This window comes from Podarcis gaigeae, assembly GCF_964106915.1.
Source record: "Podarcis gaigeae genome assembly, chromosome: 1".
NCBI classification, from domain to species: Eukaryota; Metazoa; Chordata; class Lepidosauria; order Squamata; family Lacertidae; genus Podarcis; species Podarcis gaigeae.
Window position 1 is genome coordinate 2,217,517 of NC_139678.1, and position 27,470 is coordinate 2,244,986.

The 27,470-nt window shown below is 47.5% G+C and overlaps 1 protein-coding gene across 2 annotated transcripts in view; it reads right to left on the reverse strand.

Annotated features, from left to right (window-relative positions):
* Positions 1–27,470, reverse strand: part of MDGA2 (MAM domain containing glycosylphosphatidylinositol anchor 2) — a 401,452-nt gene that overhangs the window by 62,231 nt on the left and 311,751 nt on the right. For both annotated transcript variants that reach the window (XM_083732457.1, XM_083732456.1), the window contains exon 9: positions 12,008–12,277. In XM_083732457.1, coding sequence (XP_083588583.1) covers positions 12,008–12,277 — 270 coding nt within the window. The remainder of the gene's footprint in view (positions 1–12,007; positions 12,278–27,470) is intronic.

Below are 27,470 nucleotides of genomic sequence, written 5' to 3' on the forward strand. Positions count from 1 at the left end.
ATGTCAAGTCCTGCAGGGCCCTGGTCTCTTGTGACAGAGCGTTCCACCAAGTCGGGGCCAGTACTGAAAAGGCCCTGGCCCTAGTTGAGACCAATCTAACCACCTTGAGACCTGGGACCTCCAAAATGTTGTCATTTGTGGATCTTAAGGTCCTCCGCGGGGCATACCAGGAGAGGCGGCCCCGCATTTCTGCAGCAACTTGGCAATTACTATTTCTATAAATCCTCATGAAAATTCATCAGCATTACAATGACTACAGGGAATTACAAAGCTACAGCATTACAAAGACTACAGCATTACAAAGCTACAGGGAACCAGGCAGAGGGCCTTCTCGGTAGTGGCGCCCGCCCTGTGGAACGCCCTTCCAGCAGATGTCAGAGCGATAAACAACTACCTGACATTCAGAAGACATCTTAAGACAGCCCTGTTCAGGGAAGTTTTTAACGTGTGATATTTTACTGTATTTTTGGTTTTTATGGAAGCCGCCCAGAGTGGCTGGGGAGGCCCAGCCAGATGGGCGGGGTATAAATAATAAATTATTATTATTATTATTATTATTATTATTATTGAGAATTTCTGCTGATAAATACATTTTCTAGGCAGCTTTGGCTAATAGACCCACTTTTTCCTTTTTTTCTGCAAAGCAATTTACCCCAATAGAACATATTTCTATATACACAGAGAGAGACATTTACTCTAGGATATCCATTTCCATACCCATTCCTTGGCTGGAGAACTGCACCCTGCAATTCAGGGAAATGTGAATTTCAGAGCGTGCATCGCATTGCATGGCAGGGGGTTGGACTAGATGACCATTTGTATCCCTTCCAACTCCACAGTTCTATGACGCTCTGTACATTTCCTGCAAGAAGGTCATGTTGTGTGGATTCCTGATTATCGTATTCCAAAGCAACTATTCTATTCTGAACTTAAAAATGGAAAGTGTAATGCTGGTGGTCAGCAAAAGAGGTTTGAAGACTGTCTCAAGGCAAATCTCAAAAAGATGTAGTATAAACACTGACAACTGGGAAACACTGGCCTGCGAGCGCTCCAGTTGGAGAACAGCCTTGACCAAAGGTGTCATGGGCTTTGAAGACACTCGAACTCAGGACGCAAGGGAGAAATGCACTAAGAGGAAGGCATGCTTGGCAAATCCACACCGTGATCATCTCCTGCCCGGAAACCAATGTCCCCACTGTGGAAGGACATGTAGATCCAGAATTGGCCTCCACGGTCACTTACGGACTCATTGTTAAAACCATGTTTATGGAAAACAATCTTACTTGGCTACAAGGGATTGCCAAAGAAGAAGAAGTCCTCTGACCTTGGAGAAGAGAAGATGGAGAGGTGACAACATAGCCATCTATCCAAATATCTTCAAGGCTGTCACATGAAAGAGGCAGCAAGCTTGTTCTCTCCTGCTCTGGATGGTAGGACTCGAACCCATGGCTTCAAATTACAAGAAAGGAGTTTTTGACTAAATATCAGGAAGAACTTTCTGGAACAATCTTCCTCAGATGGTGATGGACTCTCGTTCCTTGGAGGTTTGTTAACGCAGGTCGGATGGCTACCAGTTGGGGATTCATTACTTGCAATTCCTACATTGTGTGTGTGTGGGGGGTTGGGCTAGATGACCCTGGGGTCCCTTCCTGCAGTTCAATGATTCTATCTCCCAGGCATCCGACCACCTTATCTCAAGAGATGGATGGAGCTCCACAGCTGAACCATGTTCCTGCAAGGCTCGGAGGGCGTGTGGAGCACCTTTCCAGTTTATGAGCCCCTGGGATTTGGAGCCCAGTCCATTCAAACCACGCAAAAATTAATTACCGTCCTGAGCCTCCTGCAACGGAGAGGCAGCCTGCCAGGCTCACGTTTCTGATTTACATACCTTGCGCAGACACAAAGCCCTATAATCGGCGTATCGGCTGCGTCAAATAGACGTGACAAAGCGTTTTTGAAAAGACCCACAGCGCTAATTTACTGGAAGCTTTGAACACTTAAAACAGAGTTTTGGCTGCGGGAGGAAATGTACAGGGTGGGCTTAATCCTGCCCTGACATTTGGCAGTGGCGGCGAGGTCAGTGTGATGATGGAAGTGAAAGGAGAGATACAGGTGTGTTTCTGTTTAAACTGCAGCTCGTGGGTGTGTGGGGGTCATTGATGGATCAAGTGCTTTAATAACTGAAAAATGAAGGAACCGGCAGTATTAAATAGTCTGTTGTTTAATGAACAGCCTTTAGTTATTCCTGCAGACTGTAGTTTGGTCAGGCTGTGTCTGTTGCCAAATAATTAGACATCTCCTTGCTGCCATGTTGTGCTTTCCTGAACCCACAAAAGATCCCTTTCGAGTTTGGCTCCTCGTGGGTTTGGTTTGATATGTCTATAGACCCTCTCCTTATCTATTCTGGGATGCCCTCTGAAGTCAGAATTGTGGCGTGGCGGCTCAGGATTAAATATAAAACCCTGGCACAGGTCTGCCCATTTCATAAACTAGACATGGCAGATTGGGATTGAGGTGGTAGATTGCGATCCAGCATCATAAAAATAAATAATCCCATTTTAGGTTGCATCAATTGAAGTATCACGCCCAGATCAAGTGAAGCAGGGATGGCATTGTCCCGCTGGCACAGACACTTTTACCTGGGTTGTGTGGTGGTACTCGTGAAGCAGTACAGTGATACCTCGGGTTAAGTACCGTATTTTTCACCCTATAGGACACACTTTTCCCCCTGCAAAAATGAAGGGGAAATGTGTGTGCGTCCTATGGGGCGAATGCAGGCTTTTGCTGAAGCCTGGATAGCGAGAGGGGTCGGTGCGCACTGACCCCTCTCACTCTCCAGGCTTCGCGCAGCTCTCCGCAAAGCGCGGGAGCCCGGCGCTGGGCTCCCGCGGCTTGCATGGAGTTGCCTGCATGCTGAAGCCTGGGCACGCTGAGCTCAGCGTGCCCAGACTTCATGCAGCTCTCCGCAAGGCGCAGGAGCATGGCGCTGGGCTCCCACGGCTTGCATGGAGTTGCCTGCATGCTGAAGCCTGGGCACGCTGAGCTCAGCGCGCCCAGACTTCATGCAGCTCTCCGCAAGGCGCGGGAGCATGGCACTGGGCTCCCACGGCTTGCATGGAGTTGCCTGCATGCTGAAGCCTGGGCACGCTGAGCTCAGCGCGCCCAGACTTCATGCAGCTCTCCGCAAGGCGCGGGAGCATGGCGCTGGGCTCCCACGGCTTGCATGGAGTTGCCTGCATGCTGAAGCCTGGGCACGCTGAGCTCAGCGTGCCCAGACTTCATGCAGCTCTCCGCAAGGCGCAGGAGCATGGCGCTGGGCTCCCACGGCTTGCATGGAGTTGCCTGCATGCTGAAGCCTGGGCACGCTGAGCTCAGCGCGCCCAGACTTCATGCAGCTCTCCGCAAGGCGCAGGAGCATGGCGCTGGGCTCCCACGGCTTGCATGGAGTTGCCTGCATGCTGAAGCCTGGGCACGCTGAGCTCAGCGCGCCCAGACTTCATGCAGCTCTCCGCAAGGCGCAGGAGCATGGCGCTGGGCTCCCACGGCTTGCATGGAGTTGCCTGCATGCTGAAGCCTGGGCACGCTGAGCTCAGCGCGCCCAGACTTCATGCAGCTCTCCGCAAGGCGCAGGAGCATGGCGCTGGGCTCCCACGGCTTGCATGGAGTTGCCTGCATGCTGAAGCCTGGGCACGCTGAGCTCAGCGTGCCCAGACTTCATGCAGCTCTCCGCAAGGCGCAGGAGCATGGCGCTGGGCTCCCACGGCTTGCAGAGAGTTGCCTGTTCTGGGGGCTGGGGGAAAAATAATTTCCCCTCCTTTATCCCCCCCCCCCCAAAAAAAACCTAGGTGCACCTTATGGGACGGTGCGTCCTATAGGGCAAAAGATACGGTACTTAAATCATTCTGGAAGTCCATTCTTAACCTGAAACTGTTCTTAACCTGAAGCAGCACTTTAGCTAATGGGGCCTCCCGCTGCCACAGGAGCCTTAGCTTGCCTCATGCATGGTCCAGCTCTGAAGGGAAGTCATAGTACCACTCTGTTCAACCTTGGTCAGACCACACCTGGAATACCATGTCCAGTTCTGGGCACCACAATTTAAGAAGGATGTGGACAAGCTGGAAGGTGTGCAGAGGAGGGCAACCAAGAGGATCCAGGGTCCTGATGAGGAACAGTTGAAGGAGCTGGGTATGTTTAGCCTGGAAAAGAGGAGACTGAGAGGAGATAGGAGAGCTATCTTCAAATATATTAAGGGCATGCTACTGTGCAGTTTTTGGAGTCACAAGACTCTATTGACATTCCAGACTGCTGGAAATCTCATGGGAGATGGATGTTGATGTTTCTGGTTTCCTGTTTCTTTGTGCCTTTTCTCTCTCTCTGTCTCTCACAGAGAGAGCAGTCGCATATTCTTTTCTGTCCTGCGTAGTTAGGAATAAACGTAGCAATGTAGCCAGTGTGGTGCAGTGGTTAAGAGCGGTAGTCTTGTAATCTGGGGAACCGGGTTCGCGTCTCCGCTCCGCAGCTGCTGGGTGACCTTGGGCCAGTCACGCTTCTCTGAAGTCTCTCAGCCCCACTCACCTCACAGAGTGTTTGTTGTGGGGGAGGAAGGGAAAGGAGAATGTTATCCGCTTTGAGACTCCTGAAGGGGAGTGAAAGGCGGGATATCAAATCCAAACTCTTCTTCTTCTTCTTCTTCTTGACTCCTTCTGCTATTTGGATACTCAGCGTAATGGGGGAGCGTGCCTAAGCCTCATCAAAGGCTTAGGTCGTTAATCATTGTTGGAGGAGAGCCTAGATGGATTCCCGAAGACACGACCAGAGGAGGAGAGGCATTTCATCTTGGTTGTACGGAACCTCCGACAGGGAGGACCCGAACCAGTGGCTCCAAGTTGCAAGAAAGGAGATTCCGACTAAACGTTTGGAAACACTTTCTGACAGTAAGAGCTGTTCATTGTGGGGGGGTTGGACTAGAGCAGAGGTCCCCAAACTAAGGCTCACGGGCCAGATAAGGCCCGAGGGACTCGTTTATCCACCCCGCAGTGACCCCCGCTACCGCCACCTGCTCTTACCAGCAATGCGTGGCACGGCTACCCACTTCAGGGTCGGAGGAGCACCAGAAATAGCTTGTGCGCATGCGCAAGCATTATTTGCGCATGCGCTAGCATTATTTACGGTGCACATCTGGGTCAGAGGAGGCCCGTGCACATGCGCACAAGCTATTTCCGGTGCTCCTCTGACCCAGAAGTGCGCCGGAAATAGCATGTGCGCACGTGTATGGGCACGCGCTCCCCTGCCCTCCTGCCCGCTACGCAAGTGGCGCTGGAGACACTGGCCTGAGGCGTGGTAAGTTTGCTGACCCCTGGACTAGAGGGCCCTTCCAACTCATTATCTGATAAACTTCTACCATGTCCCCATTTACCGCCGTTTCTCATAAACTCAAAAGCCAGGCAAACTCCAGGAAGAACGTTGATCTCTTTGCATAAGCTGGCTCTCCGAATTGCCGACTGAACAAGGAGGTGGCACGTGAAGGTCTCGACATGGTGGCCAAGACGTCACAGAACATTTGCCGGGTGACTCAGCCGGACCCAAAAGGTCACGTCGTGAGAGCTCTGATGTGTTAAACTGGCTGTGTGAATTGAACCAGAGCCTCGGAGCATCAAAGGTGAGGGATGGCTTGGTTTGAACTTTGCCTGTTGGAGGGTCAGGGCTTCAAAGAGGAACCAGATCCATGGCTTGCAGGACTCTGAAACTGCCACCCCAAACGGCACAGCTAGGAAAAAAGAGACTTCTGTTCTCCCTGTCCTTGAGGGAAGTTTAAACATCGCAGGAACCGTCCTTAAGGCTCCTATGGAAACTTATAATTTACTCTGCTGGTTTATAGCCTCCAACTTTCATTTGGACTTAAAAGTGGAAGCTAATAACTAACAGTCAGTCTGATAATCAAATCTCTCCCATGGCAGGCAGGAGAGAATTACAGGGGATTTGTTCTCATGGCCCCACAAGGAAACACGTTCAATTCAGTGCCATCATTTACAGTGGATGTATCTGAGGTATTCAATGGTCTTGAGGGTACCAGCTACCCAGGGGGTTCCAGACAAAGAATGTTGCAAGCCCCCGGGATTGAACCTGTAACCTTCCTCATGCAAATCAGGCGCTTTATAGTTTAACAGTCTGTGGCCCTTCCCCTTATCTAATGCTGTCTTGTTGGGACCTTTCTTCGGAAAACCTGAAGGTTGCAAATGCAACAATTTGCACTGAAAATAAACGCTTTCCCACTGAACGTTGGTCCTTCTGCAAAAATAAATACAGCAAGGGACCTCAGAAGAAAAGAATATACCCAGACAAAAAAGTAGATGAACCCAAAGTTGGCAACTTGTTTAAGGATAGATCAAAAGCCTTCTGAATGTGGTTTTTCCAAGGAGAAACAAGGCCAGGGAAGAGGCACTTTATAAAAATCATGGAGAAAGTGGATACAGAAAGGGTTTTCTCTGTTGTAATGCAAGAAGTCGTGGAAATCCATTGAAGCCGATTGCTGCAAGGTTCAGGATGGATAAAAGAAAGCACTTTTTCACGCAGCGCCAGCAGCACTCGCTCCCCCAGGAGGCAGTGACGGCCACCCACTTAGATGGCTTTGAAAGAGAAGGAGGCAAATTGGTGGAGGAGGAAAAGCCTATTGGCTGCTATGGCCGGGATGGCTCTACTCTGGCTCCACAGTTGGAGGCAGGAATGCTTTTGAATGCCAGTTGCTGGAAACCCCAGGAGGGGAGACCATATAACACCCGTCTTGAAAGACCTACACTGGCTCCCAGTACGTTTCCAAGCACAATTCAAAGTGATGGTGCTGACCTTTAAAGCCCTAAATGGCCTCGGTCCAGTATACCTGAAGGAGTGTCTCCACCCCCATCGTCCAGCCTGGACACCTGGGTCCACCTCCCGAGGACAATCTGGCGGTTCCCTCCCTGCGAGAAGCAAGGTTGCAGGGAACCAGGCACAGGGCCTTCTCGGTTGTGGCGCCCGCCCTGTGGAATGCCCTCCCAGCAGATGTCAAGGAGATAAAGAACTACCTGACTTTTAGAAGACATCTGAAGGAAGCCCTGTTTAGGGAAGCTTTTAATATTTGATGAATTATAGTCATACCTCATGTTACGTCCGCTTAATGTTACGTTCTTTCAGGAAACGTCCCGCGGCGACCCAGAAGTACCGGAAAGGGTTACTTCTGGGTATCGCCGTTCGCGCATGCACAGACACACAAAATGACGTCATGCGCAGAAGCGGCAAATCGCACCCCATGTGTGTGCAGACGCGCCACTGTGGGTTGCGCTCTTTTCATGTTGCGAACGGGCCTCCGGAACGGATCCCGTTTGCAACCAGAGGTACCACTGTATTGTATTTTAATATTTTGCTGGAAGCTGCCCAGATGGGTGGGGTATAAATATATTATTATTATTATTATTATTATTATTATTATTATTATTATAATTATCATCATCATCATCATCATCATCATCATCTTGTGCTCAAATCCCACTTGCAGGTTTCCCCCAGGCATTTGGTCGGCCCCAGTGAGGACAGGATAGGGGACTCGAGGGGCCACTGGCCTAATCCAGTAGGATCTCGCGTTCTGAAGCCTCTCAGCCCTCCCACAGACAGGAAATGGCCCTTATAGTTTAAAAACAAAACACTCAACGGGAACTCAAGACTGTTTGCAACCTCCTAGGCCCACTCTGTAAACAGTTGTCTGCCAGAGGGCACAATCGTGATGTTTTAAAGACCTTGTTCTACAAGTTGTCTCATAAGAGCCCAGATTTCGCACAATGGTTTGCTATATCCTTTTTCTTTTTTCTTTTGCAATGCAATAAAAAACCAAGTGAGGTGTTCAGCCTAGGATCCAGGATTGCGACATGAAGACAGGAATCAATCCCAGACTGAAGGCAAAGAGTGATCCAAGGATTTTGCATGTCCTTGTGTACTTTTCTCTGCCTATCTGTAAGTCATGTTGATGAGAGGTTCCATAATGCCTTGGATGCAGTGGGTGCCATCGGCAGGCAATGGGCCTTGATCCTGCAACTCTCTTTGTAGGGAAGAGCTGAGAGACAGGGAGCGGGTCCCTGATTCAACCCTGCCAGCGCCATTCAGATGGGAAAATATGCCAGGCTCAGTTTATCATTTCCCTCTGATCTTAAATTTGGTTCTGTGCATTTTCAGATCAGCTTGTGATTGTTATTTTTTTAAATCGTCATGAAAAATGCTGTGCAAACATCCCTAATGCCATCCATTTTCACCAATATATCCATTTTTAAAATGCACCTTTAAATCCATTCTTGTACACATCAGTCTGGAGAAAAAGACTGCAAATTTTGGAAGAAAACAAATTTCCGAAGGCGGTTGTACGTCAGTCTGTATGTTGTGTCAGGAAGCACAAGTTAAGCAAGTTAGATTTTCCATGGAAATGGAACTGCATTCTTCCTCCATCCCTGTTGTTTAGTCGTTTAGTCGTGTCCGCCTCTTCGTGACCCCCTGGACCAGAGCACGCCAGGCACTCCTGTCTTCCACTGCCTCTTGCAGTTTGGTCAAACTCATGCTGGTAGCTTCGAGAACACTGTCCCACCACCTCGTCCTCTGTCGTCCCCTTCTCCCTGTGCCCTCCATCTTTCCCAACATCAGGGTCTTTTCCAGGGAGTCTTCTCTTCTCATGAGGTGGCCAAAGTCTTGGAGCCTCAGCTTCAGGATCTGTCCTTCCAATGCGAACTCAGAGCTGATTTCCTTCAGAATGGAGAGGTTTGATCTTCTTGCAGTCCATGGGACTCTCAAGAGACTCCTCCAGCACCAGAATTCAAAAGCATCCATTCTTCAGTGATCAACCTTCTTTATGGTCCAGCTCTCACTTCCATATATCACTATTGGGAAAACCTTTAACTATACGGACCTTGGTGGGCAAGGTGATGTCTCTGCTTTTTAAGATGCTGTCTAGGTTTGTCATCCTCCATCCCTACATAAGAGAAATGTGGGGAATAGGCTAGAAGAAGACTCGTCCAAAGCTGAATTGGGTGGCATTAATATCCCTTGAGTTGACAGTTGCATCCTTCCTTAGGGGCATAAAAAGAGCCTTTTGGATCTGACCAGTCACCCATCTAGTCCAGCATCCGGTCCTCACAATTGCCCAGAAGATGCCCTAATGGGAAGCCCATCAGATGGACCAGAAATCAACTGCCTTCCTGTGGTTTCTAGCAACTGGTACCCAGGAGCATTGCTGCCTCCAGAACTCATCTCTCTCTATTTTCGTTTTCCACAAAATGTTTTGGGCCACAACTCCATCTAGCCGATGGGAGTAGTAGCACACAACATCTGGGAGACATAACATCAGGTTGCAAGCAGCTGCCCATCGTGGTTGAATAATCTGCTCTGAATGAATGAGACCCTCCCTGCCTGCAGACTGTCTTGCCAGAGTGGTGCATGCTCTGGTTATCTGCCTCTTGGACTACTGCAATGTGCTCTACGTGGGGCTACCTTTGAAGGTGACCCAGAAACTACAACTAATCCAGAATGCGGCAGCTAGACTGGTAACTGGGAGCCCTTGAAAGCCCTAAATGGCCTCGGCCCGGTAGACCTGAAGGAGCGTCTCCACCCCCATCATTCAGCCCGGACACGGAGGTCCAGCTTTGAGGGCCTTCTGGCGGTTCCTGCCCTGCAAGAAGTGAGGTTACAGGGAACCAGGCCTGTTCCCTGTAAGGGCCTACTCAGTGGTGGCGCCCGCCCTGTGGAAAGCTCTCCCAACAGATGTCAAAGAGAACAACAACTACCTGACATTTAGAAGACATCTGAAGGCAGCCCTCTTTAGGGAAGCTTTTAATGTTTAATAGATTATTGTATTTTAATATTCTGTTGGAAGCCGCCCAGAGTGGCTGGGGAAACCCAGCCAGATGGGCAGGGTATAAATAATAAATTATGATGATGGTGATGATGAACAGGCTGAGCAACAATCGGCTGTTCTGCCTTGCGGAGCCCCAGAGCATCTCCCTGTTGCATCAGGCTCCTGAAACACCTCTCCGTCCTTCCCGCCTGTCTTCATTCCGAGGCAGACCGGAGAGAAGAGGAAAGAAAGATGATCAAGCACCTAATGTACACCTCAGGGGAGAGCGATGGAGCTGCGCTTGCTCGTAATGGGTGGCAAATCGTTGGGCAATGAGTGCCAGAGCTATTAAACAGGCACTCGCCAGCAAGCAGGAGGGACGTTAATGGCCCCCGAGGCTCCTCTCTGCACCGGCAATTTGGGCTTCCGACAACGCAGTGGAGTTGAGCACAAAAGCAACCGTGTCAAAGGGATTCTTTTCACATCACTGCGGAAGGTGGGGAATCCAAAGCGGAACTCAAGGCAAGCAATCCACAGATGATGCAAAGCCTGCTTCCTCCTGCACATTCCTCCTCCTCGCCCCAAGGCACATCAGAAGAGCCTGGTGGATCAGGCCCATGGCCCATCTAGCTCAGCATCTTTCTCTCACAGAGGCGAACCAGGTGCCTCCAGGGAACCAGCAAGGAGGATGCAAACACAAAGGGAACCTCCCCTCCTGGGATTTCCAGCAACTGCCATTCAGAAGCATTGTTGCCTCTGACACTGATTACTGGTAGTAATCAATGCTGGTATTTCGAGAGCTGATTTTATTGTGCACTATTGTATTCTAGGGATGTGGGTGGCGCTGTGGTCTAAACCACTGAGCCTCTTGGGCTTGCCAATCAGAAGGTTGGCGGTTCGAATCCCCACAACGGAGTGAGCTCCCATTGCTTTGTCCCAGCTCCTGCCAACCTAGCAGTTAGAAACCACATCAGCACGAGTAGATAAATAGGTACCACTGCGGTGGGAAGGGAAACATCATTTCCATGCGCTCTGGTTTCCATCACGGTGTTCCGTTGCACCAGAAGCAGTTTAGTCCTGCTGGCCACATGACTTGGAAAGCTGTCTGTGGACAAATGCCGGCTCCCTCGGCCTGAAAGCATGATGAGCGCTGCAACCCCACAGTCACCTTTGACTGGACCTAACCGTCCAGGGGTCCTTTACCTTTTTTTTTTTACCCTTCCCATCCATGAAGTTATCTAAATTGCATCCTAAATGCACAAGTCCTTCCTACACACACATGTAGAATGCCTTCCAACATTTCTCCAGTGAAAATAGGGATGTCCTAAGGAACGGTTCAGGACCACGATACCTCAAGGACCACATCTTCCCATATGAACCTACCCAGACCCTGTGATCATCTTGTGAAGCCCTTCTTTGTGTGCCCTCTCCTCAAGAGATCCAGAAGGTGGCAACACAAGAACGGGGCCTTCTCTGCAGTGGCTCCCTGTCTATGGAATGCTCTCCCCAGAGAAGTTCGCCTGGTGCCTTCATTATACACCTTTAGGCACCAGGCAAAAACATTCCTTTTTAACCAGGCCTTTGCCTGACCTGATATACATCCTATATCCTTTCAAAATGTGGCTCTTTGGGATGGGAGGGGTGTTATTGGCTTATTGTTTTTATTTTGATTTTATATATTGTGATCTTTTCTGTGAACCACCCTGAGACCTCCAGGTATAGGGTGGTATATAAATTCTAATAGTAATAATAAAATCATCATCATCATCATCAGATCATTCTAGGATCAAATCAGAAACTGGGACAGCTCCTGTAAATCCGGGACTGTCCCTGGAAAATAAGGACATTTGGAGTCTCTCTCTCTCCCCACCCCACACACCTACACACAATTATGACAACATGCTCTCAACGCACACACACTACTTTTCCTCCATCACAAAGTCACCACTGCCTGCCCACATTGATCAGCGATGGAGGGAGGTGGCCCATCTTTTGCACCCCAGAGAGAAGGCACCTGTTCCGCATTTTCATGCGCTGGAGTGCGCACTACAGCCTTGGCATCATGGCAATCCTGGAGGTGTGGGTGTGGGGGGAAAGCCTTTGTCCCCTGCCCCATCCTGGCCTGCCAGCCCTAGACCCAGCAGTATGGGGGAAGCCTACCTGTCACCAGAAAGGTGCACCTCCCGGCCCCCGCCTCGTTGATGATGTTGCAGTTGTAAATCCCATAGCTGTCCCTGGAAAGGCTCCGGATCGTGTACTCGGTGGAGTCCTGGGCATCAAACTGCCCCGTCCGAAGGAGTTTGTTGCCCAGCCGCCACTCGAAGGTCAAGACGCGGGTGGGGTAAGCCCTCAGAACACGGCAGGTCATGGTGACGCTTCGGCCTTGGCCCTGACGGATCTCCAGGAAGGTAGGCTCCACTGCTGGAGGATCTGCAAGAAGCAGGAGAGGAGAGGGGATTGCAACTGGTTTCCTTGAGTGAACTGTGATGCTGGAGACCGTTTTGCTAGGTCAGAACCCACAAAAAGCAGTCACCAGGCCTATAAACTAGTTGGTAATATCCAAGGCAACACGATGACCAAATTCAATGATAGGATATCAATATATGCTCTTTATATAATATGAAATATATGAAATCACATAAACAGAAAACTTAGGAATCTCTGAAAGTCACAAAATATGCTCTCTTAATGGATTCTCTGGAAAACATAAAACCAAATAAACTTAAGTCTTATAAGTCTCGGAAAGTCTTTGAAGACTATGCAAGTCACTGAAAGAAGCAATGTGTCAGATTCTTATCTGGTGGAAACAGGCTGTAAAGCTTAGTTAATGGCGTCTGACGATGACAAAGTAGTTCGCAAACAGAACAGTTGTGAACAGTGATTCTGGATATACCCACTGTTTCGTGGAATTCTTCTTCAGCACAGCAGAAGGATACAGAAATGCTTCATAAACCCATCTATATGGTGAATGAAAAAGTATAAGTGTATAATATGCCTTGGATATTACTGACTATTGTTTGCAACACAGGGGTTAAGTTGTTAGGCCTCTAAACTGCACAGAGGCCTTCCCTCACCTTAGCTTTACACACAAGTAGACATTGTCACGTAACAAGCAGAGCTGCAACCGGGTAACTAAGCAACAGCCTTAACAGACAGAGCAATCCCAGGCACAGATGAAGCATCAAGGCTATAAACTCATCCACAAATTTATTCAATCATCAGAAGATCTCCTGGCTCTGTTTTTACAACATTCACCCCACCCAACAAGGATTTAATAGTTTCTTTTCACTACTAGCTATTGCTAAGCACTCACAAAATTAAAAGACGCCTGCTTCTTGGGAGAAAAGCAATGACAAACCTAGACAGCATCTTAAAAAGCAGAGACATCACCTTGCCAACAAAGGTCCGTATAGTCAAAGCTCTGGTTTTCCAAGTAGTAATGTATGGAAGTGAGAGATGGACCATCAAGAAGGCTGATCGCTGAAGAATTGATGCTTTTGAATTCTGGTGCTGGAGGAGACTCTTGAGAGTCCCATGGACTGCAAGAAGATCCAACCTCTCCATTCTGAAGGAAATCAGCCCTGAGTGCTCACTGGAAGGACGGATCATGAAACTGAGGCTCCAATACTTTGGCCACCTCATGAGAAGAGAAGACTCCCTGGAAAAGACCCTGATGTTGGGAAAGATGGAGGGCGCAAGGAGAAGGGGGCGACAGGGGACGAGGTGGTGGGACAGTGTTCTCAAAGCGACCAGCATGAGTTTGACCAAACTGCGGGAGGCAGTGGAAGACAGGAGGGCCTGGTGTTCTCTGGTCCAGGGGGTCGCGAAGAGTCGGACACGACTAAATGACTAAACAACAACAAAGCACTGGAAGGGTGACCATATACCAACTGGAGAAGAAGGGCTACAAAAGCTGAGCGAGGGCTTGGAACGCACTAAGTTGATGGAAGCCTTAAGGAACAAGCCCAATAAAACAGTCCAGAAGGAATGGGGATGCCTAAATGCCTACCTATTGAGTCGAGGTTTAACAACCAAGATTTGGTTGTGTTTAGAATAAACCCGTAAGTGGGAAAATGTCTCCTTATAGCAAGAAGAGGAATATATTGAAATACAGAGAAATTGTTCTAGCTATAGGAAATGAACCTATAGGTCAATGGGAGTCAAAAAACCAAAAGTATAATAAAAAGAGGTCCACCCCAGAAGGGTCAGCATCTCAGTAGAGAAATGACATTATGGGATGTCTGTTATAGTTAGCTTATACTATACTTATGTTCTTACTTTTTGCGTTGGCTCTGTTTTTTGTTGCATCAATTAAGTGTTTTAAATTTGTTGTTAGCTGCCCTGAGCCCGGTTTTCTGAACCGGGAAGGGCAGGGTATAAATAAAAAAATATTTTTATTTATTATTATGTTTTCTTTTTTTTCTTTTTGTTTTTTCTTCCTCTTTTTTCTGTTTCTTTTCTTTCCCCCTTTTTGTATTCAGTTGAAATGTTTGTATACTTTCATTTGTATTTGCATAATAATTCAATTATATATGTGTGTGTGTGTGTGTGTGTGTATATGTATGTATGTATATATATGTGTGTGTGTATATATATGTTCTTGAAGCTACATACATGATTCTGACTAAACTGTGGGAGGTAGTGGAAGTCAGGAGGGCCTGGCGTGCTCTGCTTCATGAGGTCACAAAGAGTCGGACATGACTAAACGACTATACAACAACATATATATATATATATATATTTGCTTTCGTAGATTTTCACGGGTACAGGAATGCAGGTTTTGGTGTCCTCGGGTGTCTTCCCGTGTAAAAGTTGGGGTGTCTAGGCGACGTTTCGACGAGGTCTCACTCGTCATCTTCAGGCTGGTGCTTTCGGCTTCTTGTTACTGGAACAGAGCGGGATCTCAATGTTTGAGTTCCTATAAATACTGTAGAGGGGGTGTGGTGTCTAGCCTCCAATGTTCTGGGCAGAGAGGAAGTTCCCAGGCTAGTGTGCCTTTTCTTCTTTTGTTCCTTAATTACTTGAGAGATACCTTGAGTGATTTCTTGAGTGATATCCTGAGTACCACTTAGGTGGGTCATTAGGTGTGGATTAGTTGCTAAAGTCTTTGACACATCCCGCTTGCCAGACATCTGGAAATTAGGCCTCTCCACAAAAACTGACACCAGATCCAGAGGCACACAGAACGCCAACACCAATCAACCACACCAGACCCAAACCCAGACCCTCTCCACAGATGAATTACTGACACCATCCAGTAGCCAATCCATGGTGGCACCTCCGGATGCTGCACCCCCCTGCAATCCCTACACAGATCTGGCTGACACAAGCCACAAAACCACAGCTCGCCCCTATACATGAAGCCAAGCCAAAGCACAACTAAGTGCAATACAGCCATCTTCTCAGGAAAACTCTTCACAAAGTTCAAGAGGTCAAGACACAAAGACTTTAGCAACTAATCCACACCTAATGACCCACCTAAGTGGTACTCAGGATATCACTCAAGAAATCACTCAAGGTATCTCTCAAGTAATTAAGGAACAAAAGAAGAAAAGGCACACTAGCCTGGGAACTTCCTCTCTGCCCAGAACATTGGAGGCTAGACACCACACCCCCTCTACAGTATTTATAGGAACTCAAACATTGAGATCCCGCTCTGTTCCAGTAACAAGAAGCCGAAAGCACCAGCCTGAAGATGACGAGTGAGACCTCGTCGAAACGTCGCCTAGACACCCCAACTTTTACACGGGAAGACACCCGAGGACACCAAAACCTGCATATATATATATATATACACACATATATACATATAGATATATAGATATAGATAGATATTTAAAAAAACAGTTTCTTTTCACTGCCTGTAAGCTGTCATTATCCTGGGTGGTAATCAAACTAAGGATTCAATTGTAAGGAAGGATATTCCAACTAACTATTAGGAAGAACTTTCTGGCAGTAGAAGTCCCAGGTAGGAATCACAACTAAAGAACCCCTGGCAGGTGACACCCCTCCCCAACCTCTGCTTAAAAGTCTCGAGTGAAAGACAGCCCACCACCTTCTGAGGAAGTCCATTCCACTGTTGAACAGCTCTTACCATCAGAAAGATCTTCCTAATATTATGTCAGAATCGCCTTTCCTCTCCTTTGAATCCATTGCTTGCTACCCTCTGGATCAGCAGAAAACAAGCTTGCTCCATTCACCATATGACAGCCCTTGAGATGTTTGAAGATGGCCATCATCTCTCCTTTCGGTCTCTTCTTTCCCAGGCTAAACACATCCAACTCCCTCAACTGTTCCTCATCAGGCTTTATTTTTAGACCATTTAATAACTTGGTCACCCTCCTCTGCCCACGTTCCAGCTTGTCAGGATCATCCTTAAATTGTGGTGCTCAGAAGTGGACTCCAGGTGTGGTTTGACCAAGGTAGAACAGAGTGGGACTATTCCTTCCCTTGATCCAGACTCTAGACTTCTCTTGATGTAGCTTAGAATAGCATTTTTTGCTGCTGCATCACACTGTGGACTCCATTAAGCTTGTGGTCTATTATGGCCACACTGCCACTCGTCCTGTACCTAGAAAGTACCGGTCTGAGCCGTTTTCATCTTGCCCCTCTCCTCTCCCAGGGAAAAACCACTCTTTAGTGCTAATTCAGAGCAAATGTCCATCTGGTGAAAACTTGCATTGCTGTTTGCTCTGATTGAGTACTAAAGAGCAGTTTTCCCTGGGGGGAAGCAGCAGGACAAGTGGGAATTTGGATAAGGCCTAAGACTCTTAGATGCTTTCCCTGTGTACTTCTGTCAAGCCAGGTGTGTCCTCCATCCTACCTGCGTGCATCTGGTTGCTTGTGCCTAAGTGCTGAACAACAAATAAATGGCAGAAGAGACATTCCCAATTTTGTACATCCCCCAGCAATGACCCAAACATCCTTTGTGACCATCGTCATCAGCCTATGGTTACCAGATGTCCCCGTTTCCCGGGGACAGTCCCCGGATTTACAAATTTGTCCCTGGACAAAATCCGTAACCCGGAATGTCCCTGGATTTCATTTAACGTCCCCGGAATTATATTTTAAGTGTTGTAGATTTATTAATCTAATTATAATAGGGAATGAATGTTGCGTGATTGGTTTGACGGCACAAGACACATCATATGGGGACTTCCGGGGTGGCAAAATGGGGGGTGTCACGGCAGCGAGCAGCTCCTGAAGCCAGCCAGAGCCAACTGTGCTACCAGGCTGGCTCCAGGCTGCTGGGACTGCCGCTGCCAAGGGGGAACCAGGGACGCCCGGCGTGTCAACTGGGACACTCCCCCCATAACTCAAATTGAGCCAGGAGCGAGAGCGCCTGGCCACCCGGCCGACTGCCCAGCGGCACTCCAGGGCTAGTAAAAACCCCGGAGCCGAAACAGGGAGGAGGAGGAAAGGGGAAGGAGAAGGAAGAGAGAGAGAGAAAGAGGAAGGAGAAAAAAGAGGGGAGCCCCGACCTGGCCACGCTGCTACAGCTGTCGTCACTGAGGAGTGGAGGTAGGAGAGTGCTGGGAGGGCAAGGACACGTGGCCGAGCCCAGGCCCGACCCGAGCCTATTCCACGGCAGATAGTGCTCCAAGAGATCAGGCTGAAGCCCAGGGGAAGGCCACGCGACAGAGGAGACCCAGAAGAGAAGATACAGTGGTACCTCGGGTTAAGTACTTAATTTGTTCCGGAGGTCCGTTCTTAACCTGAAACGGTATTAACCTGAAGACCACTTTAGCTAATGGGGCCTCCTGCTGCCGCTGCGCCACCAGAGCACAATTTCTGTTCTCATCCTGAAGCAAAGTTCTTAAACTGAAGCACTATTTCTGGGTTAGCGGAGTCTGTAACCTGAAGCGTATGTAACCTGAAGTGTATGTAAACTGAGGTACCACTGTATTACTTCTTAATTTTTAAAAAATATATATTTTAAAAAAATAACTTTCTTTTTCTCTTTTCAAAAGAAGAAGAAGAAGAAGAAGAAGAAGAAGAAGAAGAAGAAAAGTGTCCCTGGATTCTTTTAAAAAAAATCTGGTACCCTTACATTAGCTATCCTGGCTCTGCTGGGCCCCTACAGAGAAGCTGCCCCCCTCAGTCATCTTTCCTCCAGCCTTCAGGCTATTAATGGGCCAGAACCTCCCAGCCTGTGGAGCTGCAAAGACCTTTGCGGCTCCAAGCATCTGTTTGTTTGATTGACAGGCAGGAGATTAGATGGTTTTAAACAGCGCTGAGAGTTACAGGTCATTCTGAGTCCTCGGGAGGGCAATTAAAGTTCTTTCTCTTTTCCTCAATTCTCTGCCCCCTCCCCTAAAATCACAGATCCTCTAGGCAGATCCCCCCCCCCTTCTGATGCATTTCGGTATTCGATCCAGGTGTGGGAGGGAGCTGGAGACGTACCTGAACCGGGGGTTTCAGGTGGGTCTGGCTTGGGAAACTCCCTAGTTCAGTGGCAGAGCCATGTGGACAATCCTGAGTCATGTAGGCGGATCAATGTTTCTATAGAATCATAGAACTGTGAAGTTGGAAGGGACCAGGGTGGATTTGATTTAAATCACAATTTAAATCACAATTTAAATCACTAGTCAGTAAGACTTGATTTAAATCATTTCTTTTTACAGAAAGACTCCTTCTTGCTGGAAAAATCTTAATATTTACAACCAGAGGAAGGTTTCCTTGTTGGAATCATAAATTTTCAGAGTAGTTTTTACAATTATACAGTGGATGCTCGGGTTGCGAATGTGATCCGTGTGGGACGCACATTCGCAACCCGCAGTGTTCGTGTCAGGGAATTGCCATCAGAACGAGAGACGGAGGCAGGGCCACCCAGCGATGCCGGAGAGGGGACGAGCAGGGGGGAAGGATTTCAACGTAACACCCATAGAGAAGAGAGGGAGATGGAGGAATTGGTGACAGGGCTCCAAGACCCTTCCCCTGACGATAGTGGAGAGAGCACTGGGACGCCCCTGCCTTCCCCTTACTTGCGCAGACGCGTTCCGCGCAGAGAACATAGGAGGAGACTCGGGGTCAAACAGCTTTTATGCTGGAAGAGGTTCAAGAGACGCCCACTCTCGGATTCTGCAAGTGACTAACAGGTCACGGAGGGCGAGCTCTGACCCTGGGCATGGTTGGGGCAAGCAAGCTAACTGAACTGAAGTAAGGTTACGCACAAGTAACCCCTAACAACCATTACAGTTCGCAACCCGCGTCTGAGCGATTGCGATTCATTTCTTCTGCGCATGCACAAAGCGCAATTTTGTGCTTCTGCGCATGCGCGGCCACTGAAACCCAGAAGTAACCCGTTCCAGTACTTCTGGGTTTCAGTGGTCCACAATCCGAAAAAACACAACCTGAAGCAGCTGTAACCCAAGGTATGACTGTATAAAAAATTGCTGATTTGGTTATACTATCAGAAATACATAGACAGATAATTATGAAATTATTGTGAGGTTCAATAAGTTAACTGTTTCTATTTGGACAACTTTTCTGCTGTACTTTATTGGAAGGAGAAAAATAATCATTTTCTTAACAACTATTTAAACCATTTATTGAACTAAAACAATAACATTGCGGCATATGTATCCATGTTTGTTAACTGATGTGGTTAAACGCCCCCCCCCCCAAAGAAAACCTTAGACTGAGTTTTGAAAAACTTAAAACAAATCCTTATTTCCTGATGATTAGCCTTTGGACTATAATGTAACTTAAATACAGTAGAAAACTATCTTTAAAAAGATTTTTCCTCCAAAAGCATTTTATTTTAAAAATCCAATTTAAATTTAAAAAATTCCGATTTAAATTTTTTAAAAAATCTGTTCTTTTTTATAAAAAAATCATTGATTTTTATTCACCCTGAAAGGGACACCAAGGATCATCTAGTCGAACCCCCTGACTATGAATAAGGCAGCTTCCAGTCTTCCTATGCTCCCTCTTGCTTTTCCTTCCCGTTTGTGTCATTAGTGACAACAAGCATGCATTATCTCGCACTCAAACCCACACTCACAATGATTGTGAAACGAAGTGTGTGGGATAGGCAAAGAATTTCCATTGGTGGCTCTATTAAAATAACAATGAAATAAGCAGAAACAGATTTGAAATAAAGTAAAAGAGCAGCAGCCGACCAGTTTGTAAGGGAAGCAATCCACAGAGAAAGAGTCTGGAATCCAGGTCTTAAGAATGGAAAGCATTTGCAAAGGCCAACACGAAAGGGGTCTGATCCGCACCCAGTGGATTAACATCAAAACTGGAATCCACTGGATTTCACACTTGATGAATATTCTGGCACAGTTCTCAGCTCAAAACAAATGAATTTTTAAACTGCATACTTATAAAAGCAAATTGTGTTTAGAAACGCATATTTTGAGGGGAAACAGGTTTAAATAAGTATTTAAATGAGAATTTAATGAATTTTTTTCTTTGGAACGCAGAACATAAGAAAAATAACATTTGATAAAATGAGCAACCTGGTATTTTTTTTCTTGTGATCTCCCATGAGGCCTTGTGATGAAGGACGGCCTATAAATCTAATAAATAAAATAGTAAGGGCAGAGAAAGAGCTTTGGGCTGGATCCTTCCCCACTGTCAAGAGCTCGGGATTGGGGTTTGCTTTCAGGGAAGAAAAATTACCAAGATATCTTTAGCCTTCAAAAAGAGAGACTACGATTCTGAATACCAGTTTCTGAGAAGCACAACTTGGATGTTTGTGCTTTGTGGCACATGGCTGGCCAAAGGGAGAACAAGATGTTACAAAAGATGGGCTCCATTTGTCCTGATCCACCTACAGGGCTTATCGTCTCCTCTTAACAAGAAAGTTCGCTCTGTAGATTTGTTGCCAAAGAAGAGGCAATAATGTTTGGAGGAGCCAAACAGAGACACGAAAGAAGACAGATACTTGCTAAATATCTTCGCAGAAGCTTATGAAAAGCTTGGCCTATGACTCAACATCCAAAAAACCAAAGTGCTGCACCAACAAGCACTAAAGAACCCCTCTGCAGAACCACAAATCCAACTCAATGGTGTAATATTGGAAAGTGCCAATCACTTTTCCTACCTGGACAGCTATATTTCCACAAGGGCCTGAGCTCTGCGAGTGCGGCTTTCTCCAGATTGAACTACAGAGTTTTTGAGGACTGGGACAATCACAGGGAAACCAAAATGCTTGTTTACAAAGCTATTTTACTACCAACCTTACTGTATGCTTGTAAAACATGGACCACAAATGAACACCATCTCCAGCTCTTTGAAAGATTCCATCAACGGTATTTCCAACATTTGGGAAGACAGGCGAACTAATGCCAGTATACTGGAAGAAGCAAAAATCACCTGTGTTGAAGCAATGATTCTTCAACATCAACACGGCTGGACTCGTCATGTGGTTTAGATGCCTGATTATCGTCTTCCAAAGCAGCTACTCTATTCCGAACTTAAAATGGAAAGCGTAATGCTGGTTACGGGACGCAGGTGGCGCTGTGGGTTAACCCACAGAGCCTAGGACTTGGCAATCAGAAGGTTGGCGGTTTGAATCCCTGCGACGGGGTGAGCTCCCGTTGCTTAGTCCCAGCTCCTGCCAACCCAGCAGTTCGAAAGCATGTCAAAGTGCAAGTAGATAAATAGGTACAGCTCCAGTGCACTGCTGTGGTTCGCCAGAAGTGGCTTAGTCATGCTGGCCACATGACCTGGAAGCTGTCTGCGGACAAACGCTGGCTCCCTCGGCCAATAAAGCGAGATGAGCACCACAACCCCAGAGTCAGCCACGACTGGACCTAATGGTCAGAGGTCCCTTTACCTTTACCTAATGCTGGTGGGTCAACAAAAGAGGTTTAAAAAATCTCAAGGCAAATCTAAAAAAATGTAGTAGAAGCACTGACAACTGGGAAACACTGGCCTGCGAGCGCTCCAGTTGGAGAACAGCCTTGACCAAAGGTGTCATGGGCTTTGAAGACACTCAAACTCAGGACGCAAGGGAGAAAAGTGCTAAGAGGAAGGCACGATTGGCAAACCCTCACCATGATTTTCTTCTTCTTCTTTGGCGATTGTTTGTAGCCGCTTGTCAGATTGTCTTCCATAAACACGGTTTTAACAGTGAGTCCGTAAGTGACTGTGGAAGCCAATTCTGGATCCACATGTCCAGAAGGAAGGACGCGTGGATCCAGAATTGGCTTCCAGTCACTTATGGACTCACTGTGAAAACCATGTTCATGGAAGACAATCTTACTTGGCTACGAGGGATCGCAGAAGAAATCCTATTGCTGACGCTAAGCAAGGTGATGCCACAGATCCCAGTTTCTGGTTTCCTTGCACTTGAAACATCATAGCAGGAGAGGGGGAACCTTCCTCCTGCCCCCTCCTGCAAGGAGATTGCCACGGTTTCGGCTTCTCGGCTGCCGATTCCTCAGGCAGCAGAACAATTTGCAACCTGCTTCAATCAAGGATTGCAAACAGCAGCCCCTGAAATCAGCGGAGGCTTTAGGAAGGCTGTCAAAGGGCTGTTTCACAGCAGATCCGCCGGGTGGGCTCCTGGCAGACAGGGTGCTGGGAACAATCAGCACCTCACCTACAATTAATGTTGAGGCTTCTTGACGCGAGTCTCTCCTCCTCTCTTTGCCTCTGCTTCCCAGTGGTACACTGTGAATCCTGGCAACAGACCTGCCTTCCAACGAAGATGGCCATAAAGCGCAAAAACCAAGCTTCAATTAAGCCTAAATACAAGGGAGGGAGAGCCCTGCTGGGTCAGGATAGTGTCCCATCTAGTCTTAGAATCGTAGAGTTGGAAGGGACTCCGTGTGTCATCTAGTCCACCCCCCTGGAATCTCAGCTAAAGTCTTGCATCCTGTTCTCACAGTGTCCATGCAGATGCGTCTTTTGGGAAGCCCCCTGGCAGTAGCCGAGCACATGAACCTTCTCCCTTCCTGCTGTTTTATTAATATTTATTTGTTTCATATACTGCTGAGGGTCACAGGGCAGTTTCCAAAATACTGGTGTTCAGAAGCATTGCTGTGGAGGCAGAGCACAGCCATGGCAGTTGGAGATATCAGTGGCCATCGGCAGCTCTCTCCTCCTCCAGGAATTGAAATTGAAATACTTTATTGTCACTTGTACAACTTGTATACAGTGAGGTTACACGCGCAACCACCACTCAGCTCTCTTAGTCTTAATTCCCCTCGTTTACTGACACACACACACCAAACCCAAAAGACCGTTGCCCTGCTGTTATCTTTTCATTCAGCAGCCTATCAGCCCACGGATAGAAGCTGTTCTTTACCCTGTTGGTGCGACTAATCCTGCTTCTATATCTTCTGCCCAAGGGCAGGAGATCAAGAAAGTGCCAGCCAGGGTGCGAATCATCCCTGAGAATTTTCCTCACTCTCCTGAGGCAACATTCTTCCGCTATTTCATCCAGCGGATTCACGGGACAGCCCATAATATCTTGTGCTGTATTCACCATCCTCTGTAGGCACTTCCTATCTGTAAAATCCTCTTTTAAAGTCATGCAAACAAAGAAATAATGGGAGGCTATGTACTCTGTGCAGGGACGTAGTGTCGGGGGCGAGGGGGGACAATCTACTTAAAACCCCAACTGATGTGTCTTCTGATTGAACGATACCAGGTCAAAAAACCACCCTGCTTGGATACATAAGCCATTGGCAGGCTTCGAAAGAGCATTAGACCAATTCCTAGAGGAAAGGACTATTGATGGCTGCTGGCACAGATGACTCTCTTCTGCATCTACAGTTGGTGTCAATGAAACTTCTAGAAGGTGCAGGTCAATTCTGTGTCCAGGGCGGCTGTCTACCAGCTCCATCTGGTACACAGGCTGAGACCCTCCTGCCCACACACTGTCTTACCAGAGTGGTGCATGCTCTGGTTATCTCCTGCTTGGACTACTGCAATGCGCTCTATGTGGGGCTACCTTTGAAGGTGACCCGGAAATTGCAATTAATCCAGAATGAAGCAGCCAGACTGGTGACTGGGAGTTGCTGCTGAGACCATATAACACCGGTCCTGAAAGACCTGCATTGGCTCCCAGTACGTTTCCGATCACTATTCACAGTGTTGGTGCTGACTTTTAAAGCCCTAAATGGCCTCGGCCCAGTATACCTGAAGGAGCATCTCCACCTCCATCGTTTGGCCCGGACACTGAGGTCCATCTCCGAGGGCCTTCTGGCGGTTCCCTCACTGCGAGAAGCCAAGTTATAGGGAACCAGGCAGAGGGCCTTCTCGGTAGTGGCGCCCGCCCTGTGGAACACCCTTCCACCAGATGTCAAAGAGAAAAATAACTACCAAACTTATAGACATCTGAACTTATTGTATTTGAGTGGTTTGTTGGAAGCCACCCAGAGTGGCTGGGGAAACCCAGCCAGATGGGTGCGGTAAAAATAATAAATTATTATTATTATTATTATTATTATTATTATTATTATTATTATTAAAATCAAAAGGAAAAGCAGAACAGTCTGGGATCAATTCAGAAGCCAGGACTGCTTCAGTAATTCCAGGACTGTCCCCGGGAAATCAGGACACTTTGGAGGGCCTGGTATACCCATTGCTGGAACCCCCAGGAGAGGGAGGGCTCCTGTGCTCAGATCCTGCTTCCCAAGAGAGCCATCTGGTTGGCCACTGTGAGAACAGGATGCTGGACGAGATGGGCCACTGGTCTAATCCAGCACATGCTCTTCTTATGCCACAGGAAGCTCCCCCACCCTGTGAAGTGGTTTTGGGCTGCCCGTCATCGCTAAGACTGGGTGTGTGTGCTGGTCCCGGGGGCTAACCGAGAGGCGAGGTCCGAGTCCATTCCGAGGTCGATGGTGCGGTATGGATGCTGTCCATCAAAGCTGAAGCTGGGTCCAAGGCAGGGAGTCGGGTGAGGTCAGGAGCTCCGGCAGAAGAGCAGGACAGGGTGCAGGTGTTATTCTAAAGCAGCAATGCAGCAGCAAGCAAAGGCTCTAGCAGCTCAGTCAGCTGCTTGTGGCTGGAAAGCCAAACAGGAAGTATGTGACTGTTGCCATGAAAACGAAGGGGCAGTCCATTCTCCGTATTGAGCACAGGATGTGAGCTCAGTGTGTGTCATATGACCTGTACAGGATGTACATGGGTGGAGTTTGGAGTTTCTCTCTGTTTGTTGAAGAGAGCAGACATCTTTACTGTATGACTGCTAAAGACAGAAATAAAGACATGTAGATACGTTTCTGTCTGTGTCTGATTCCCCTCCCTGGGGATATGCAGGGAGCAGGGAGGAGGAGAAGCAGTTGGTGTGTTTTTCTCACAGCCTGAGGAAAATCACCGGAATGGACCTCGTGTGTTTTTTTTCTGCCGGGAGTCGCCGGAGGGAGGTCTAAGGAATTCAGCCGGTGCCTGAACAGATAGGCACATACCTCTGACCGGGCCAGAATTCCAACAGCAGGCAGGAACATTCTACCAACAATGTTGCTCCCACAACCTGGGACTGGGGCTGGCTGGTGTTTATCTGCCCCGAGGCATAGGGCGGCCCCGATCCTCAGGTGACTCGCCTCTACTGGCCTGGAGGCGAGCACTCCTCCTGCAGGAACTTAGTTCCCTCCGCCTCTCTGCCCTGAGCCTCTTCAGCTCAGGAGAGGCTGGAGGGTTACCGGACCCAGAGGCAACCTCTGCTTCCCCTGATGGGGCTGAGAGTGGAGCACCTGCAGGCAATGGGTCCTCCATCACCTCAGGAGCCAGAGCAGACTCAGCTGATGCCTGCACCTGAGGATCCAGCACAGGTGAGGACCCTTCAGGCTCAGGCCCCAGCCCTGGCTCAGCAGGTTCTGGAGGCGGGGAATCCTGTGCAGGCTGGGATCCCTCGGGTTCAGCCTCTGAGTCTGAATCCCAGGCCATCACACTGTGTGCCTGAATCAATCCACTCCAGATCCCCTCCTTCGCCGCAGGGCTTCCTTCTCGGCAGCGTCTGTCTCCTGCTCCCTCTCTCACTCCCTTAGAAGCCGCCAGTCACCAGAGTATTCTCCAAGAGATGGATATATCTCAAGCCTGTTTGTAGTGAATTTGAAACTTTTATTTGCTGAAATAGTCACAAATCACAAGGAGGGGGCCTTACGCGGCCACCTCTCAAGGGATCCTGATTTGCCACAGTGACAGACTTCTTTAAAGTTCCATGAAGCCTGCATAATTTACGGCTCTTCAGAATAACCTACTCCGCAGCCGATGTTTTATGCATTATCGCTCCATACTTCATATTTTGGATGAGGTGGTTTGCATAGCGGAGACGGACTGCGCAAAAAGAGCGATGCATCACTGGAAGCGGGTGGAAATGGCTTGGATTAGCAGGCTCTGGACCCTACAACAGCCAGATACTAGTACGAAAAGAGTTTTAGAAATAATTCAAGATTTTGGTCAGGTAGCAGGATTCAAGTTGAATAAGCAAAAAACTAAAGTCTTGGAGAAAAATCTAACAAATGTTGAAAGAGAGAGGTTTCAAAATGAAACTGGATTAATGGTGGCAAAGAAAGTCAAATATTTGAGGATTAATATGACATCTAAAAATGTGAATTTATTTAAAGATAACTATGACAAATGTTGGACGGAGGTAAAGAAAGATCTAGAAATATGGTCAAATTTGAAGCTTTCCTTGTTAGGCCGAATTGCTGTAATCAAGATGAATGTATTGCCTAGAATGTTATTTTTGTTTCAAACATTACAGATTCTGGACAGATTGGACTGTTTCAAGAAGTGGCAGAAAGACATATCTAAATTTGTCTGGCAGGGCAAAAAGCCCAGAATAAAATTTAAGATATTAACTGATGCTAAAGATAGAGGGGGGTTTGCCCTGCCGGACTTAAAATTGTATTATGAATCGGCAGCCTTCTGCTGGTTGAAAGATTGGCTACTTCTTGAGAACACAGACATTCTGGATTTGGAAGGATTTGATAACAGATTCGGTTGGCATGCATATATATGGTATGACAAGGTAAAAGTTCATAAAGGTTTTAAAAATCATATTGTCAGGAAAGCATTATATAATGTTTGGATTCGATATAAGGATTTGCTGGAAAATAAAACTCCTAGGTGGTTATCACCAATGGAGGCTAAGGAGGTGAAAAAACCTAATATGGATTCTAAATGGCCAAAGTACTGTGAAATTATAGAACAAGAGAGTGGAAAAATCAAACTGCAGAGTTTTGAGAAAATAAAGTCTAAGGTACGAGATTGGCTTCATTATTATCAAATAATGGAGGTGTTTAAACAAGACAGGAAAATTGGCTTCTAGGTGGAGAGATCAAAACTAGAAACAGAACTGTTAGAACCCAATACTAAGAACCTATCAAGAATGTATAACCTGCTGTTGAAGTGGAATACACTAGATCAGACAGTCAAACCAACTATGATAAAGTGGGCACAAGATATGGGTCATGACATTATGTTTGCGGACTGGGAACAGTTATGGACCACCGGGATAAAATTTACGGCATGTAATGCCTTAAGAGAAAATATCATGAAAATGATCTATAGGTGGTACATGACCCCAGTCAAGCTTGCAAAAATCTATCATTTGCCCAATAACAAATGTTGGAAATGCAATGAGACTGAAGGTACCTTCTATCACCTTTGGTGGACTTGCCCGAGGATTAAGGCCTTCTGGGAAATGATTTAT